Raw genomic sequence first — 15,846 nt, forward strand, 5'->3', positions numbered from 1 at the left:
TTTTCTCAAACAAGGTCCATCATACAACCCAAATTAGATGGAGTCTTGCTCTGTCACCCAGGCTGGAGTACAGTGGCACGCTCAGCTCACTGCAGCCTCCGCCTCCTGAGTTCAAGCAATTCTCCTGACTCATCCTTCCAAGTAGCTGGAATTACAGGCACACACCACCATGCCTGGCTAATTTTTGTATTTTAATGGAGATGGGGTTTCACTATGCTGGCCAGGCTGATCTCGAACTCCTGAATTCAAATGATCCATCTGCCTTGGCCTCCCAAAGTGCTAAGATAACAAGCATGAACCACTGTGCTACCCAGGCTGGAAAAGTCTTTCTTTCTTTCTTTTTTTTTTTTGTGGAGACAGGGTTTCATCAGGCTGGTCTTGAACTCCTGACCTCATGATCCATCTGCCTTGGCCTCCCAAAGTATTGGGATTACAGCGTGAGGCACCTCACCCAGCCTTTTTTTTTTGAGATGGGAGTCTCACTGTGTTGCGAGGCTAGAGTGCAGTGGCGCGATCTCGGCTCACTACAACCTCCGACTCCCTGATTCAAACTATTCTCCTGCCTCGGCCTCCTGAATAGCTGGGATTACAGGAGCCTGCCACCATGCCCAGCTAATTTTTGCATTTTTAGTAGAGACAGCGTTTCACTATGTTGGCCAAGATGGTCTTGATCTCCTGACCTGGTTATCCACCTGCTTTGGCCTACCAAAGTGTTGGGATTACAGGCGTGAGCCACCACGCATGGCCTGGAAGAGTATTTCTTAAAGGGAAGGCAAGAAAAAGGTGAAAAAAAAGATTCCCCAGTGGTGAAAATTTGGGTATAAGCATGTGTGGGGAAAGGATCAGGGGAAAGGGCTCTCAAAGCCAGTCATTCAGACCACACCCTGTGAGGGCCCGGTGCAGCCCCCAAACTGATCTTTCAGCTCCCAGCCTACCTGAACCTGCCCAGGGGCCCGGAGTGGCCAGCAAAGCATCCCCACAGGGGGGTCCAGTACCAAGATGGCCACACAGTCATGCCCATTCCATATTCCTCATCCCCAACAAGGAACAGCCCCTAAACTGTCGTAACAAAGAAATTTTAATGCATAAAGGCACAGTGAGAGGCTGGAATCATTAGGCATTCTCATACACAAAGCATCCAGCAGGCTGAGCAAAAGAACAGGGGACTCTCTCTCCCTCTATTGCTGGGCACCCTGGAGAGTCCCCTGAGGAGCAGGGGGCATCCAGTCTTTGGCACAGTGCCTGGGGGCAGGAAGTGACTAGCATGGTCCCAGCTACCCCTCTGGGGATATTGCCACCAAGAGGCAGCTCTTTGGTCTGGATAAAGTCAGTGCAAATGTCCAGGGGTCAAGCTCTGGGGGAATGAAGGTGGCACAGTACCCCAGGGCTGGGCAGTCTCTGAACAGTCTCCTCAACCTCTCATGGGCAACATGTGGGCTTCTTCTTGCTGGCAGTTAGGTAGAGGTTGCTGTCATTACTGTTGATGCCTAAAGAAGGGTGGGAAATATGTGAAGCAGGATCGGAGACTCACTGTGCCCTCTGCCACCCTCAACCAGGTGGGCACTCACGGACAACATCCCCAATTCGTCGGGCCCCTGATTTCTCCAACTCAGCCAGCACATTGGCCTCAAAGGTCAGTGCTGCCACACGGAAGAAGAATTCTCGGACATTCTCACCTGATACAGGGAGCAGATAGGTTGTTCAGGGACAGTGCTGGGAATGGGGGCACAGGGCACAGGTGGAGGTGTAGCAGGGACAGGAGAGGCAGGCAGGAGTGCCACAGCAGAGGCCTGAAGCCTCCAACTCACCAGTGAGAGATGAGACTGCCCAGTACTCAGCCTTCATCTCCTGGGCCACCTTGAGGGCGTCTTTCTCCATCAGCGCATACTGAGCTGGGGTCTGAGGGAAGGTCAGAATCAGAGGGGGGCATTCCCTCACCAAGATGGGAAGTCCCCCCACTGGCACACTCACACTCAGGTCCTTCTTGGAACCTACGAGGAAGAGAAGCACACTGGAAGGGTCATTCTCCTTCAGGGCATCAGCCAGCCACTGCCTGCCATGGGTGGTGAAAGTGAGGGAGGAGTGAGCCTGCTGGGCCCCTCCCGCTGACATTCATATGTCCAATGACCTCCTCTCTGGTCCTACATGCATTCTTCTTCTTCCTGACCACCCCTCTGTTCTGAACCCTCTCTTCCAGGAGCCTGCCATTATATTGCAGGATGTTCACGTACTTGGTATGTTCCAGAGATGCCACATCATTCAGGTTGAAGACAATGATGATGGCTGGAAGAGTGGCAGAAACAGCTGCAGGTTGACAGGGAAGCCATGACTGGCTCATTTCCCCAATCCTTCCAGCTCTAGATGAGAAGCCATGTACACTCTGAGACCCACCTACCTCTCTTCACCCAGCCACTTACCTTGAGCTCCCCGGTAGTAGGTTGATGCAATGCATTTGAATCTCTCCTGTCCAGCGGTATCCCAACTGGGAGGAAGGAGGGGTAAAGCACAGGTGTGTGCTGGGGGGTGTGGGTGCCGGGGGGAAGGGATGGCTGGAAGGGGTGTGGAAGCACTCACAGCTGCAAACTGAAGGGGACGCCCAGCACCTCAAATCGTTCCATCTCAAAGTCCACTCCGATGGTGGCCTTATAATTCTTATCAAAGGTGTCTTTGCAGAACCTGAGAGGTTACCAGATGCTCCAGAGGTTACCAATCTGGAGTCAGCCCACCTGGCTAGGCTTGGCCCCACCCTGCCCAGTTCCGCTCCAGCACCCCCTTACCTATTAATGAGGCAAGTCTTCCCCACCGACAGGTCCCCCACCACAATGACCTTGGAGATCTTAAATCTGCTGGACACAAGAGTGGGCAAGGGGAGTGGGCAAGAGCTCTTTCACCCTAGGGAGTTCCAATGCTCCTGACTAGGTCCACGAAGGTAGCTGCACCTACGCTGAGGGACTTATAGACACCAGGCGTCCCAGGCAGCTGCCTGGACAGTTGTGCTGGGGAGGAGGAGTGTTTTATGCTCCAGCATCAGAGAGACATGAATTTGAATCCCAGCTCTCACACTTATTAGGTGTGTGACTTTGGACACGTTATTTAGCCTCCCTAAGCCTCAGTTTCAACACTTAAGTGAAGTTAGTATATATTTTATTGCCGGGCGCGGTGACTCAAGCCTGTAATCCCAGCACTTTGGGAGGCCGAGGCGGGTGGATCACGAGGTCAAGAGATCGAGACCATCCTGGTCAACATGGTGAAACCCCGTCTCTACTAAAAATACAAAACATTAGCTGGGCATGGTGGCGCGTGCCTGTAGTCCCAGCTACTCGGGAGGCTGAGGCAGGAGAATTGCCTGAGCCCAGGAGGCAGAGGTTGCGGTGAGCCGAGATTGCGCCATTGCACTCCAGCCTGGGTAACAAGAGCGAAACTCCGTCTCAAAAAAGAAAAAAGAAAAGAAAAGTATATATTTTATTGGGTAGTTGTGAAGGTTAAAATGAGATAAATGTCCTATATTCTAAGACACCCTCTCCCACCATTTTAACATCTCTGAAATCAGAATATATCTTAAGTGATGATCTTTTCCATTCAATAAAGATAATGATAGTACCCAACACTGCCTGGGACACAGCAAATGCTCATTTAATGGTGGCAACTGTTATCAGTATTACCTTTAAAACCCACAATAAGACTCATCCCTGTAAGCACAGCAAGACCCCTGCCCTGGAGCTCCATGGATGCTACCTAGGGATCTGAGCAGGTGACTGCCTTCCCATCTCAAGACACCTTAGTCTCTACTCAGGAATCCAGCTGCCACCCTCTACCCCACCCCATCTCAAAAAACTCACAACCTTGTTGGAAAGAGAGGAGAGAGCACAGCGGCTTAAAGAGAGGAAATAACCATACAGCTGGTAGGGACTGAAATGAAGCCCCAAGAGGGAGGTTGTTTACCCTTGCTATGGCTAGTTTCCTGGGACCTCCTCTCTTTGTTATGGGTGTCCCTAACTCACCCCACGGTGCCTGTCCGGTGCTCCTGGCAGGCGCAGGTGACGCGGGGGTGGAAGTCTTTGTGCACGTGCAAAGCGGCCTCCTTCCTCAGGCACTTAGTGGGAGGGATGATAGAGAATGGAGCTTCCGGCTCCTGGCCCTTGTCCCGCAGCCAAGCAGCCCGGGTAGGGGTGGAGTGCAGGGACCACCCAGAAGCAGCAGGCCTAGCTGGGTGGCAGGGCTGGGCCCAGTCCTCTAACTCGTCAGGTGCCGCCTCCTGCTCCCCGCCCACACCCTGGGCTGTAGACAGAAGCCTGACGTGGCTCTGGCGCCTACCTGGGGCAGCTCCGCCAGGACGCGGTCCCTCCGCACTGGAGCCAGAATGTTCATCCTGCCTGCGGCCTTGCGGGGCGCCTTGAGAAGGAGCCGAGGCAGGATCCACGCCAGCGACCCGAGCGCGTGGAGACCCGACAATCACCCGCGGCCGGGGTGTTCCGACTATAACTCGGGGCCACGAAGACCCTACGGGAGCCCGCGGTCTCGGAGACGCTACGACCACCGCGGGCCACGGAGATGAAACAATCAACCGGGGCCGGGGCGAACCCACAATCACTCGGGCCCTGGGCGTCCCGAAGATGACTCTGGGGCGAGGAGACTCCTCGGCCGCCAATTGGGGGCGGGGAGTCCCGTCTGGTGGGGGCCGGGCCCGCGCAGACCCTACGATTACGCGGGGCCGGACAGTGCCTACAATAACCCGGGGCCGCGGAGACCCGACGTCATCTCGGGGCTGAGGCGGCCCTACCATAACAGAACGGCCCGGGGGCGCAGAGCTGCCCCGCCACACGGGGTCAGTGTGCGCAGGGGCGGCGCTGCCAAGGCCTGCAGGCCGCTGGAGGAGGGGGCGAGGGGACCAGTCCGGCTGCAGGGCCCCGCGTCCCACTCCGCTCGGGCTGCGCGAACGCGGTAACACGATCCCCGGAAATTCCTGGAGAAGGGCCGCCCCCTGCCCCTCTCCTGGCCGCTGCAGGCCTCACAGCCCGCCCTCGCCTCCCTCTCCTCTCCTCCCCTCTGCGCTGCCCAGCTCAGGCTCCCTCGCCTGACGCCTCACCGGGCACCGGGACCGCCCCCAGCCAGGCTGGAGCCTATCCAGATAGGAACTCCCCAGCCTCCTCTCCCCTGCACCTCTAAGGCGGGCTGCGCCTTCATGGGGACCCTTACCCAGCTGAATTAGTGATGGGGAATCGGAGACTGCTGCGCAGCATCTGGCGATGCCAGGAACCCGCGGGGAGGGGAAAGGGGGAGAAAAGGGGCCCAAGGAGAGGCGGCGCTTCCCTCCTCAACTCCAGGCCCAGGAGGTGACTCATAGAGTCTGCCCCGCTCGCCCTTCTGCCCTGGGATGTGGGAGGGGGGAAGCGTTTGAAGGGGGTGCCAGGGTTAGAATGAGGTGCCCACCGAGGAGACAGACGTCTGAAGTCTGGCATCTTTTCCTTCAAGGCTGCTGTGGAGATTGGGAGATGGAAGGGCTGAAGATCAAGTTGCTTCCCTCCACAGAGGATAAAGAAGGGCTAAGTGGATCTTTGGGGTGCTCTCCGCTCTGGGAGGTGGGGACTCCCCTCCGGTGTGGGTGTTCATTGTTCTGACCCCATTGGAATCTTTACCCCCTAAGGACAACTCCTATTTGCAAAGTCCTGCCGGATAGAAGAGCGGGTAGTGCACAATCAATTTCACCGTCAAAGGGGATGTCTCTGGATTTATGAGGGGAGAGGGAAGACAGAAAGGATCAAGGGGGACGGGTTAGGCACACACCTCAGGAGAAGCAAACATGAGTGTTATGAAACCTTGTCCTGTGTCTGGAGCTGAATTTGAGGATGTAAAGATGACCCGGACATGGAAGGGAAGACTAGTTTAGGGTAAGGGACTGTGAGTGAAGTTACTCACAGGAAGAACTAGCGAATCTTGGAGAAATGCGTGGAATTTTCATAGAACTTCAAGAGCATTATCAGAAATGCAGGAAAACTGAGTGCCAGTGCCGCAGGTGAAGAGGGGCAGGTGTGGCCTTCTTGTACTTCTTCTGACACTCGTCCCCCTCGTGACTCGATTTTTTTTTTTTTTTTTTTTTTTGAGACAGGGTCTCATTCTGCCAGCCAGGCTGGAAAGGCTCACTGCAGCCTCGACCTTCTGGGCTCAAGAGATCCTTCCACCTCAACCTCTCAAGGAACTGGGACTACAGGCACGCACCACCATGCCCGGGTAATTTTTGTATTCTTTTGTAGAGATGAGATTTCGCCATGTTGCCTAGGCTGGTCTTGAACTCCTGGGCTCGAAGCAATTCGCCCACCTCGGCCTTCCAAAGTGCCGGGATTACAGGCGTGAGCCACTGCGCCCGGCCCTGACTTGATTTTTTTTCTGCCACCAAATCACTGTGTTATCGATTAATCACATTCCTCTCTGGACCTCAAGTTTCCACAGATGCTGGTTGAGCGAGTTCGACCGAGCAAATCCTGCTCCAGCACTCTAGAACTTAGCTGTATCTAACTCCCGAGTCAATCTAAATGTGTTCTTTCCGCTTGGCAGCGTTCCTGTCTCCTGGCGTGGCAATCCTCTTCCCTGAGACTGGCAGTTGATCAAGATGGGAAGCTCCTGGAACCAGATCCGAGCGACACTCGCTACGCGAGCCACTGCCCTGAGCAAATAAACGCGTGTCTTCCAAAAACTACAACCCCCATGAAGCTTTAGTGCCCTTGAGGGGCGGAGTGGTACATGCTAGGTCACGCTTGAAAAAGAAATTACACCTAACTACCGTTCCCAGAAGGCGCCACTCTGCAAATTACCCAGTCAGCTCTAAGTACAAAGCATCGCGAGTCTTTGGTGCGATTTGGCGCTATAAGCCCGTGAGAACGCGCTTCGGAGACCCTTTTCACAAGATGGCGCCGAAAGCGAAGAAGGAAGGTATGTGTTGGGGATGGGGGCCACTGTTGGTTTACCGGGGATCGTCGCGCCGCAGAGCGAACGAATTGGGAATATGGCAGCTGGACTAGGCCCTGACGGTTGTGCTCCGAAGCTGCTCCTCGCGTTTCGGACACGCAGTATACGTGGGCCGCGTGGGCCCAGCCTCATGGGCTGAGTTCCTGTGGAGGGAGTTGGGGAGGTCACCCCACCGGCATTATCACCCGCCAGGGAGAGACAGACAGTCGGCTCTGGGAAGCTGTACGCATCCACAAGTTGGCGCTCCATGTACCTGGGTCTATAAGGAATTAGTGCCCTCAGCTTTACTCATTTTCCTTCTGGTTCACCTTTGATCGGGCTACATTGCCCGCCCCCTCCGCGTGGTTTTGCGATGGGGTATGTGTAAAATTCGTAGGACATGTTCTGGAAAGTTATCAAGCTTTCTTTCAGTGCTACTTTGTTTCTTAGTCGTATTCCTGGAGCTGCGAGTTGGTCACTTTCGCCTCTGGTATCGTGCATATGATGGAAAAATTTTAATCTCCTGACACTTGTGATGTCTGCAAAGGAACCACTGATGCACGTGTGGCCAGGGTCGCCCGCTGTAGTTCTTGAGGCCGGAAGTGGCCTATTTTTAAATTCCTCACCCTCATTTTCTTCTCTCCCAGCTCCTGCCCCTCCTAAAGCCGAAGCCAAAGCGAAGGCTTTAAAGGCCAAGAAGGCAGTGTTGAAAGGTGTCCACAGCCACAAAAAAAAGAAGATCCGCACGTCACCCACCTTCAGGCGGCCCAAGACACTGCGACTCCGGAGGCAGCCCAAATATCCTCGGAAGAGCGCCCCCAGGAGAAACAAGTCAGTACTGCCCCACTACCCATGAAAAGATTTGGGTATCCTCCATTGGTAATTGGGAAATTTCACTCACTCTGTGTGATGGCTTCTCAGGCACAAGTTGTGTTCGATGTGCTTCTCTTTTTTAATTTTAAATAGAGATGGGTTTCACCATGTTGGCCAGGATGGTCTCGTGATCCGCCCGCCTCGGCCTCCCAAAGTGCTGGGATTACAGACGTGAGCCGTTCCCGGCCCAGTGTGCTTCTCTAATTGGAAGAGTGAGGATATTGTTTCTGCCCCATTTACAATGCTGGCAAGAATTCTTTTTAAATCATCCCAGTGGCTCAGCGCGGTGGCTCACGTCTGAAATCCCAGCACTTTGGGAGGCCGAGGCGGGTGGATCACCTGAGGTCAGGAGTTTGCGACCAGCCTGACCAACATGGAGAAACCTCGTTTCTATTAAAAATACAAAATTAACTGGGTGGGGTGGCTCCTGCCACCTTGAACTGGAGAGGCAGAGGTTGTGGTGAGCGGAGATTGTGCCATTGTACTACAGACTGGGCAACAAGAGTGAAGCTCTGGGCCGGGCGCGGTGGCTCAAGCTTGTAATCCCAGCACTTTGGGAGGCCAAGGCGGGTGGATGACGAGGTCAAGAGATCGAGACCATCCTGGTCAACATGGTGAAACCCCGTCTCTACCAAAAATGCAAAAAATTAGCTGGGCATGGTGGTGCATGCCTGTAATCCCAGCTACTCAGGAGGCTGAGGCAGGAGAATTGCCTGAACCCAGGAGGCGGAGGTTGCGGTGAGCCGAGATCGCGCCATTGCACTCCAGCTTGGGTAACATGAGTGAAACTCCGTCTCAAAAAAAAAACCAGTCTCAAACATTTCTGATAGGTTAATTATTGCTTCACATCTGGTCACGGTTTGAAAACTTTTTTGGGGAGAGTATAAAATAGAATTACAGAGATTCCTTGCTCATAGCTCCAACTGCTGTAGGGAACAATTCTTGAGGGTAAGAATGTGGGTTGATTCTTTATTGATAATGGGGATTCCATTATCTATATTTTGAGTTATGGCCTGCAGCGGTGTATAGAAGCTTTGTTCCATTCATTTTCCCAAATTTTCATACTGCTGAAGGAATGGTTGGGGGAAATGAGCAAAAGGTTGGGCACTTGAGTGTATTTGAGCTACCAGTAATAACTGACTTTAGCGACCACAGATTTGAGTAGAGCATTGGTAATAGTTACTACCAATGGGTTTTTGCTGCTTCTGCTCTTTCCTAAGAGAAAGAATGAGAAAAGAAAAAGCCGGGCACGGTGGCTCATGCCTGTAATCCCAGAACTTTGGGAGGCTGAGGCAGGCAGATGACCTGAGGTCAGGAGTTCCAGACCAGCCTAACCAACATGGTGAAACCCCGTCTCTACTAAAACTACAAAATTAGCTGGGTGTGGTGGTGCATTCCTGTAATCCCAGCTGCTCAGAAGGCTGAGGCAGGAGAATTGCTTAAACCTGGGAGGCAGAGGTTGCAGTGAGCCGAGATCATGCCATTGGACTCCAGCCTGGGCAACAAGAGTGAAACTCTGTCTCCAAAAAAAAAAAAAAAAAAGTGGATTGTGTTCATATGGGAAAGCAGTTCACAGACTGTCTTCCTGCCCCTCCCCCACCAAGTTGGACCTAGAATTTAGTGTGAAGTTTAGACCTGACCTGGTTTCAGACCAGGAAAGTAGTGTCTGAGTAAACAGCCTGCCGCCGACTTTTAGTGGGGAAGGCTGTATTATAGCTGCGCTCAGCTGTACGTAAGAATTTGCTCTTGAGAGATGGAGGTGGTGGCTCACACCTATAATCCCAGCACTTTGGGCGGCCAAGGCAGGTAGATCATGAGGACAGGAGTTGTTCGAGACTAGCTTGGCCAATGTGGTGAAACCCTGTCTGTATTAAATATAAAGTTAGCTGGGTGTGGTGGCGCTCACCCGGAGGTTGCACTAAGCCAAGATTGTGTCACTGCACTCCAGCCTGGGCGACAAATCCATCTCAAAAAAAAAAAAAAGATTTTGATTTCAAGAATTGGTGGTCCTCAATCATAAAGCCAGTTTTCAGCAACCAAAAGGGGCAGAAATGCATGAGTCAGCCTCAAGAACTCTACCAAATAGGTGATTTATTTACTGGAGACTCACTATCTCACTAAGCTGGAGTGCACTGGCACTCACTGCAGCCTCTGCCTCCCAGGTTCCAGCGATTCTCCTGCCTCAGCCTCCCAAATAGCTGGGACTACAGGCGCACTCGACCACACCCAGCTAATGTTTGTATTTTAAGTAGAGACAGGGTTTCACCATGTTGACCAGGATGGTCTTGATCTCTTGACCTTGTGATTTGCTCACCTCGGCTTCCCAAAATGCTGGGATTACAGGCGTGAGCCATTGTGCCTGGTCAGATGATTCTTAAATCACTTGAGAAGTAAGAGCCCTTCAAGAGAAAGAAAATGCAGCATGTTCTTCCCCTGGGGTTGGGGCTTCGGGCCCTTAGATTTCAGGGTGCAGATGATGACACTGTAAAGCGACCAAAGTCTGAACAAAATGATTGGTACTTCGTTGTCTGATGCACCTAGGCTTTCCTCTCTCTGGAGTACAAAAGAGAGCCGATCTTTCTATTGGTTCCGGGCCAGGTGACCCCATTTTGCCTCTCTCCCAGACTGGACCACTATGCTATCATCAAGTTTCCGCTGACCACTGAGTCTGCCATGAAGAAGATAGAAGACAATAACACACTTGTGTTCATTGTGGATGTTAAAGCCAACAAGCACCAGATCAAACAGGCTGTGAAGAAGCTCTATGACATTGATGTGGCCAAGGTCAACACCCTGATTCGGTGAGTTGGGCCTCAAGGGATATGGAGTGCGCTGGACCAGCAGTCTGCAGCCAGAAATCCTGTGGTTCATAAGCTCTCCTTGATGTTTATAGTCCCAGTTACGTAGGAGGATCGCCTGAGCCCAGGAGTTTGAGACTGCAGTGACCTATGATTGTCCCATTGTACTCTAGCCTACGCAATCAAGCAAGATCCTTCCAAAAAAAAAATTCCCCTGGACCTTTTAGCAGGGGGAAAAGTTTCCTTGATTTACACTTGGGGTTAGAAGTAGGTTTCCCAGTGTATGAGCCTTGAGGCAGGAATTACAGACTGCTGTAATTACAGACCTTTGTAAGGACCTCAGGCAGCACTTTCTAGGACTTGATTGTGGGGTTCATTGGAGCTCATTTTCTGGGGCCTCTGGAATGAGACAGTTCCTTGCAAATTACCTTGATTTAAGTCTCAACTTGGCCTATGATGTTTCCCTTAAGAGAATTGGCTTTGGCCGAGGCGGGTGGATCACGAGGTCAAGAGATCGAGACCATCCTGGTCAACACGGTGAAACCCCGTCTCTACTAAAAAATACAAAAATTCAGCTGGGCATGGTGGCGCGTGCCTGTAATCCCAGCTACTCAGGAGGCTGAGGCAGGAGAATTGCCTGAACCCAGGAGGCGGAGGTTGCGGTGAGCCGAGATCGCGCCATTGCACTCCAGCCTGGGTAACAAGAGCGAAACTCCGTCTCAAAAAAAAAAAAAAAAAAAAAAAAAAAAAAAAAAAAAAAAAAAAACAAAAAAGAGAATTGGCTTTGTAGCTTCATAATGTCCTCTGGGTTAATGATAGAAAAATCATTATTGGAAAGGAATGACATAAACAAAGGAACCACTGAAGTGCCAGAGGACTGGGGGAGGAAGTGGGGGAGGGTGTGTGGGCAGTGAAGGCGGCAGGGATTAAGGCTTCCTTCTCTACCCCAGGCCTGATGGAGAGAAGAAGGCATATGTTCGACTGGCTCCTGATTACGATGCTTTGGATGTTGCCAACAAAGTAAGTTTCCTTCCTGCAAACTCCTTAATGCTCATCCCTGGGTGCAAATGATGCATATGCTAGTGACCAAAGCCTGGCTTTTGCTGATTAGTCATAATTAACTGACTCCACTTGTATCCTTAAGCCTTACACTCATGTTCCTCATTTTGCTTTCTAAAAATTCCAGTTTAATCTTCATGTTTCAACTCCAGTAACAAAGCTTCTTTTTGTTTTTCAGATTGGGATCATCTAAACTGAGTCCAGCTGGCTAATTCTAAATATATGTATATCTTTTCACCATACACATGCCTCTCTGTCAATTTCTCGTTGGGTGGGAGGCCATACACAGGAACTGTTGTTGTAACTTGCCCACTGCTTGGGCAAGACTCCTGTTCTGCTTATCCTTTTGAAACTCACCCTGCCACTCACTCCTCCATCCTTGATCATTCCAGAGATCTTTGTGACTAGCGTTAGTGTCCTAGGAAAACCAGAACTCAGAGCTTGCCTCCATGGTTGAGGGTAACAAAAAGCTTTACAAGAACTCCTTTCATCCCTCGAAGAGGCTGTGTGTGAAACCAGTGCCCAGAGTTTGAAGCACGTTAGCATCCATTTCAGGGGAGTGTGGGTTGGCTGGCTTTCCAGTAGCATTTTGTCCTCACACACCCATTCGCTATGTCCAACCGGTCTGTCTGCTTCCCTCACCCCTTGCCCAATAAAGGACAAGGACTTCAGAGAAGTGCTTTCATTAGTGTTTTCAATAGTGTGGGCGCAGGCTCCGAAGGTAGAGAGGCTTGCCCCAGAGGACGCTGGGGCTTGGGGCTAAGTCCCAGTTTCCATGTGAGGCTGTTTCTGTTCTTGTCCCGTGTTTGCTGTCCCAGGCTCTGTGCCTCTCACTCAGTCAAAAACTTGTCTTTGTGTTGCTGCCTGGGGACACGCTCAGGGCAGAAGTCGGAGCGGAGGAGGCGGGAAAAGTAGATTAGGATCATCACGTCCAACATGAGCAGGACAGCCAGCAGGAAGGTGCCCAGGGTTCTCTGGCCCACATAACGCAAGAAGAAATGGGTGAGGTAGGCCTGAGGGGCCAGGCGGAAGAGAAAGTACATGACCAGGTTCACATACTTGTTAACCCGGTAAAGGAAATGATCCTGGGCATTACTAATTTTCATCATCATGCGGATGGTGAGGAAGATGTTGCTGACTTCCACCAGTAGCGTTAAGACACCCCCACCGACAAAACTGCTCCAAAAGATCCCAGAGAAGAAGGCACCCATGGCCTAGAGGAAAAAGAGGAGAATAAGTTAGGGAACCCAGATGCAAATGCTTTCCTGTAAGTTGATGGAGGACATCAGGTGGAGGACTGGAAAATCCCGAATTTCTTCCTTCTGGAATAAGTTTGTAGAGAATAAGATGCTTGGTTCTGTTCATTCAACATTGTTTGATTTTGATCCCGGCTCACAGCTTCCGGTTGTGGATGGTGTCTCCAGTCTACGGAGCCAGTGAGGCCATGGGTTGCTGGCCTCAGTGAATAAGCACACAGACTGCCAACCTCCAACATCCTAGCATAAGAAGTAGCACACAGGTTGGTGGGGGTGGGGTGTTGAGAAAATAGGCCGCCTCCCAGGTTCAGGAACGCGGTTACTGGCACAAGGCCTATTCCACATAGACTGTTTCTCTTACCATGATGTGATGGACAAGGTATTCCCAAGAGGCTCGCGCCTGACCGCTAGCCACGATGTCCACCGTGTCGTGGATGAAATACCCTAATGGAGGGATGAGACAATAGGTCACGAACGACTGAACAGGCTGCTTCCTGTCCCCAACTAGCCTGCTTCCTGGGCAAGACCTACCTGCAGAGAAGCAAACGAGCAAATAGCCAGAAAGTGACCATGCTGTCTCAATCTCCACCAACATGTCGGGGGTCTGCCATACACTGTGAGGGAGGGAAGAAAGGAGGCTCACCTTTCCGGTTACCCTTGCCAGCTCCCGGGGGAGTCTCGGCTCGCGCTAGTGGCTGACTGCGAAGCTAGGACCGGCTGGGCAAAACCCAAGTGCCTCGAGTTTCCCAGGTGCAATCCCCCTCCCCTGAGGTCACAGCAGCTTCTGGTTGGATAGGATACCAAATGGGATCAGATGAGAATGCGTGGCCTCAGCCCGCCAGTGAGCGACGGGGGTAGTAACAGAAGAGCCGGCCCCAACTCCTCGCTCAGGATTCCCCGGCCACCTCATTCCCACAGTCGCTCACTCACCACAGCAGCGCCCAGATCCCCGATACAATGGAGTGAGCGAAGGAGACGAGAAGGTTGTGCCAGCGCCAGGTGCGCAGGGGGTCGGCGTGCACGTGCAAGGGTAGGGGCAGGCGACAGAGCGCGCGCCGGAGCGCCCGGAAGGTCAGCGTGGCGCCCAGGAGCAGCGGCAGGGCGGGGTGCAGCAGTGGGGGCATGCTGTCCGCCCGTCCGCCTCCTAGGGCTGTTCTGGGACCGGGATCCCACTCGACCCGGTCCACCACAGCCGTCTCTACCGCCAGCCGCCAGCCCCACACAGTTTCGGCGGAGCCCTCTAGGCCCCTTGGCTCCTCCCCGCCCTCCCCGCGAGGCCTCTGCCCCCGCCCCCAGCTGCCCTCGCCCCCGCCCCGCCCGCCTGCCCCCGCCCCTTAGGCGCCGCGGCCGCGCGAGCGGGTTGTACACCTGGCCGCCCGGCCCACGCTGGGCTCCCGCGGACTTCGGGCGACTGGGACCTGTGCTGGGGGAGCGCGCTGAGGCACCCCTTGCTGTCGCCTTCCGACTGCCGACGGAGTCCCCGCTGCCCTCGCTCGCTTGGCCTCATTAACCCGCGTCCCCACTTTCCCCGGGGCCACCGACTCCCCAGCCCTGGGCGGGTACCGCGAGAGCTCTCTCCACTTTCTGGGCAGAGCTGGACGGGACCCGGCACGCCCACGCCCCCTAAGTCCCGGTCCTGGGGGGGGCTCGGGAGCCCAGCTTTCGACAGGGGTCTCCTCGCAGACCCAGTTCCCCGCACCGCACCACTCGCAGTCTTCTGGCCGGAAACCCGTGTTTACCCGTGCCTCCCGCGACCGCAAGGGTGGGCACTTGGGAACTGCTGAGTAACCCATCGCCACCTCTCCCCGTCCGATCTTAAGCTCCTAGGGCCGGGCGGCTGTCACAGTCCTCCCTCAGACAGTCCCGGCCCTCGGCCTGGCTCCCCAGAGTCTGGGCAGGCAAGATCGCCGATTTGCTGGGACTGCTGGGGTGACCCTCGCTCTCCAGGCCGGTGGCCCTGCGGCAGTTCCAGCTCCTGGCCACTAGGTGTCAGCCTGCCCTCACTGTGGTGCGGGCTCCCCCTCTCGCCTCCGAGCGAGGCAGCTGCTTTGGGGGAAAAGTAGGTAAAGTCTGGGCGAAAGGAGCAGCAGGTAAAAGCCAGCAAGGGAAGTGAAGCGGGGGTCGGGGCACGGAGAGAGAAGAGGGTGGTAATACAGGAGGGAAGGGGAAAAGTGGGGGTGCTGCGGGAGGGAGGAAGAAGCTAAAAACCTGAGGCGCAAGGACCCAGGGACCAAGCCTTTTGAGTGTTTGCCTCCCCTTATGGCTCCAAGGTTACACATTAACCCCTGTGGGACTCCTAGGTCAACCAAGGCCCAGTCCGTTTCTAGGTGAGAGCACGGGCGTCCCGGGTGAGCAGCTTTTCCGCCCCGCCTCTTGGCTCACAGGCTGCTCTGTCCGCCGGCCGACACCGGCCTGAGCCAGCACCCTTCCAGCGGTCATTCCACGTGTCCGGGTTTGGGTACCCTTGCGAGGGCCAGGGCTGGAGCAGAAGCTAAAACGTCCCTTTCCTTACAATGCTCTAACATAGGATTAGAGCTCACTCTAACATAGGGACTCTAACCCTCAGCTAATGACCATCCTCCTCCTGAACACTGAGGGTTTTGTTTTTGTTTTTGTTTTTGAGATGGAGTCTCGGCCAGGCAAGGTGGCTCACGCTTGTAATCCCAACACTTTGGGAGGCCGAGGTGGGCAGATCACGAGGTCAAGAGATCGAGATCATCCTGGCCAACATGGTGAAACCCCGTCTCTACTAAAAACACAAAAATTTGTTGGGTATGCTGACGTGCACCTATAGTCCCAGCTGTTATTCGAGAGGCTGAGGCAGGAGAATGGCTTGAACCCGGGAGACGGAGGTTGCAGTGAGCCAAGATAGCGTCATTGCACTCCAGCCTGGCGACAGAGGGAGACTCCGTCTCAAA

At 53.7% G+C, this 15,846-nt stretch overlaps 3 protein-coding genes, 1 long non-coding RNA gene and 4 other non-coding genes across 18 annotated transcripts; 6 read left to right on the forward strand and 2 right to left on the reverse strand.

Annotated features, from left to right (window-relative positions):
- Positions 1–1,060: 1,060 nt before the first annotated feature.
- RAB34 (RAB34, member RAS oncogene family) lies at positions 1,061–5,357 on the reverse strand. 9 transcript variants are annotated; one of them, XM_017542116.1, is made up of 12 exons: positions 5,197–5,357; position 4,695; positions 4,315–4,392; positions 4,002–4,093; positions 2,778–2,843; positions 2,575–2,676; positions 2,418–2,482; positions 2,232–2,283; positions 1,972–2,053; positions 1,809–1,899; positions 1,569–1,676; positions 1,061–1,487 (listed from the first exon to the last, which is right to left on the reverse strand). In XM_017542116.1, the coding sequence occupies exons 1-12, from the start codon at positions 5,340–5,342 to the stop codon at positions 1,420–1,422; spliced, it is 951 nt and encodes a 316-aa protein (XP_017397605.1). In that variant the 5' UTR covers positions 5,343–5,357; the 3' UTR covers positions 1,061–1,419. The 9 variants fall into 9 exon arrangements, with proteins under 9 accessions (XP_017397605.1, XP_017397606.1, XP_017397603.1 ...); XM_017542117.1 differs by lacking the exon at positions 1,569–1,676 and having other exon boundaries at positions 1,061–1,407; positions 1,840–1,899; positions 2,778–2,846; XM_017542114.2 differs by lacking the exon at position 4,695 and having other exon boundaries at positions 4,315–4,527; positions 5,197–5,344.
- RPL23A (ribosomal protein L23a) lies at positions 5,230–11,090 on the forward strand. Of its 3 annotated transcripts, XM_017542121.2 has the most exons (5): positions 5,230–5,333; positions 5,473–5,579; positions 6,553–6,927; positions 7,590–7,773; positions 10,440–11,090. In XM_017542121.2, exons 3-5 carry the CDS (start codon positions 6,903–6,905, stop codon positions 10,618–10,620), a joined length of 390 nt encoding a protein of 129 aa, XP_017397610.1. In that variant the 5' UTR covers positions 5,230–5,333; positions 5,473–5,579; positions 6,553–6,902; the 3' UTR covers positions 10,621–11,090. The 3 variants fall into 3 exon arrangements, 2 of the variants coding, with proteins under 2 accessions (XP_017397610.1, XP_037599230.1); XR_005202413.1 differs by lacking the exon at positions 5,230–5,333 and having other exon boundaries at positions 5,505–5,579; positions 6,553–7,320; positions 10,440–10,616; XM_037743302.1 differs by lacking the exons at positions 5,230–5,333; positions 5,473–5,579 and adding an exon at positions 6,191–6,228.
- Positions 7,438–7,504, forward strand: LOC119473226. The gene has a single exon (XR_005202430.1). It is a non-coding gene; the product is annotated as a small nucleolar RNA SNORD42 (small nucleolar RNA).
- LOC119473229 lies at positions 10,282–10,353 on the forward strand. Its single transcript, XR_005202432.1, has one exon. It is a non-coding gene; the product is annotated as a small nucleolar RNA Z17 (small nucleolar RNA).
- Positions 11,091–11,390: 300 nt separating the features above from the next.
- On the forward strand, positions 11,391–12,345 carry LOC108313655. Its single transcript, XR_001829169.2, has 2 exons — positions 11,391–11,633; positions 11,851–12,345. It is a non-coding gene; the product is annotated as an uncharacterized LOC108313655 (long non-coding RNA).
- Positions 11,420–11,483, forward strand: LOC119473227. Its single transcript, XR_005202431.1, has one exon. It is a non-coding gene; the product is annotated as a small nucleolar RNA SNORD42 (small nucleolar RNA).
- LOC119473230 lies at positions 11,674–11,745 on the forward strand. Its single transcript, XR_005202433.1, has one exon. It is a non-coding gene; the product is annotated as a small nucleolar RNA Z17 (small nucleolar RNA).
- A 4-nt stretch (positions 12,346–12,349) lies between the features above and the next one.
- On the reverse strand, positions 12,350–14,204 carry TLCD1 (TLC domain containing 1). The gene is made up of 4 exons (XM_017542119.2): positions 13,859–14,204; positions 13,460–13,542; positions 13,290–13,372; positions 12,350–12,886 (listed from the first exon to the last, which is right to left on the reverse strand). The coding sequence occupies exons 1-4, from the start codon at positions 14,050–14,052 to the stop codon at positions 12,503–12,505; spliced, it is 744 nt and encodes a 247-aa protein (XP_017397608.1). The 5' UTR covers positions 14,053–14,204; the 3' UTR covers positions 12,350–12,502.
- Between the last annotated feature and the right edge of the window lie 1,642 nt (positions 14,205–15,846).

The sequence above is a fragment of the Cebus imitator genome, unplaced genomic scaffold (assembly GCF_001604975.1).
Source record: "Cebus imitator isolate Cc_AM_T3 unplaced genomic scaffold, Cebus_imitator-1.0 Scaffold140, whole genome shotgun sequence".
Lineage (NCBI taxonomy): Eukaryota > Metazoa > Chordata > Mammalia > Primates > Cebidae > Cebus > Cebus imitator.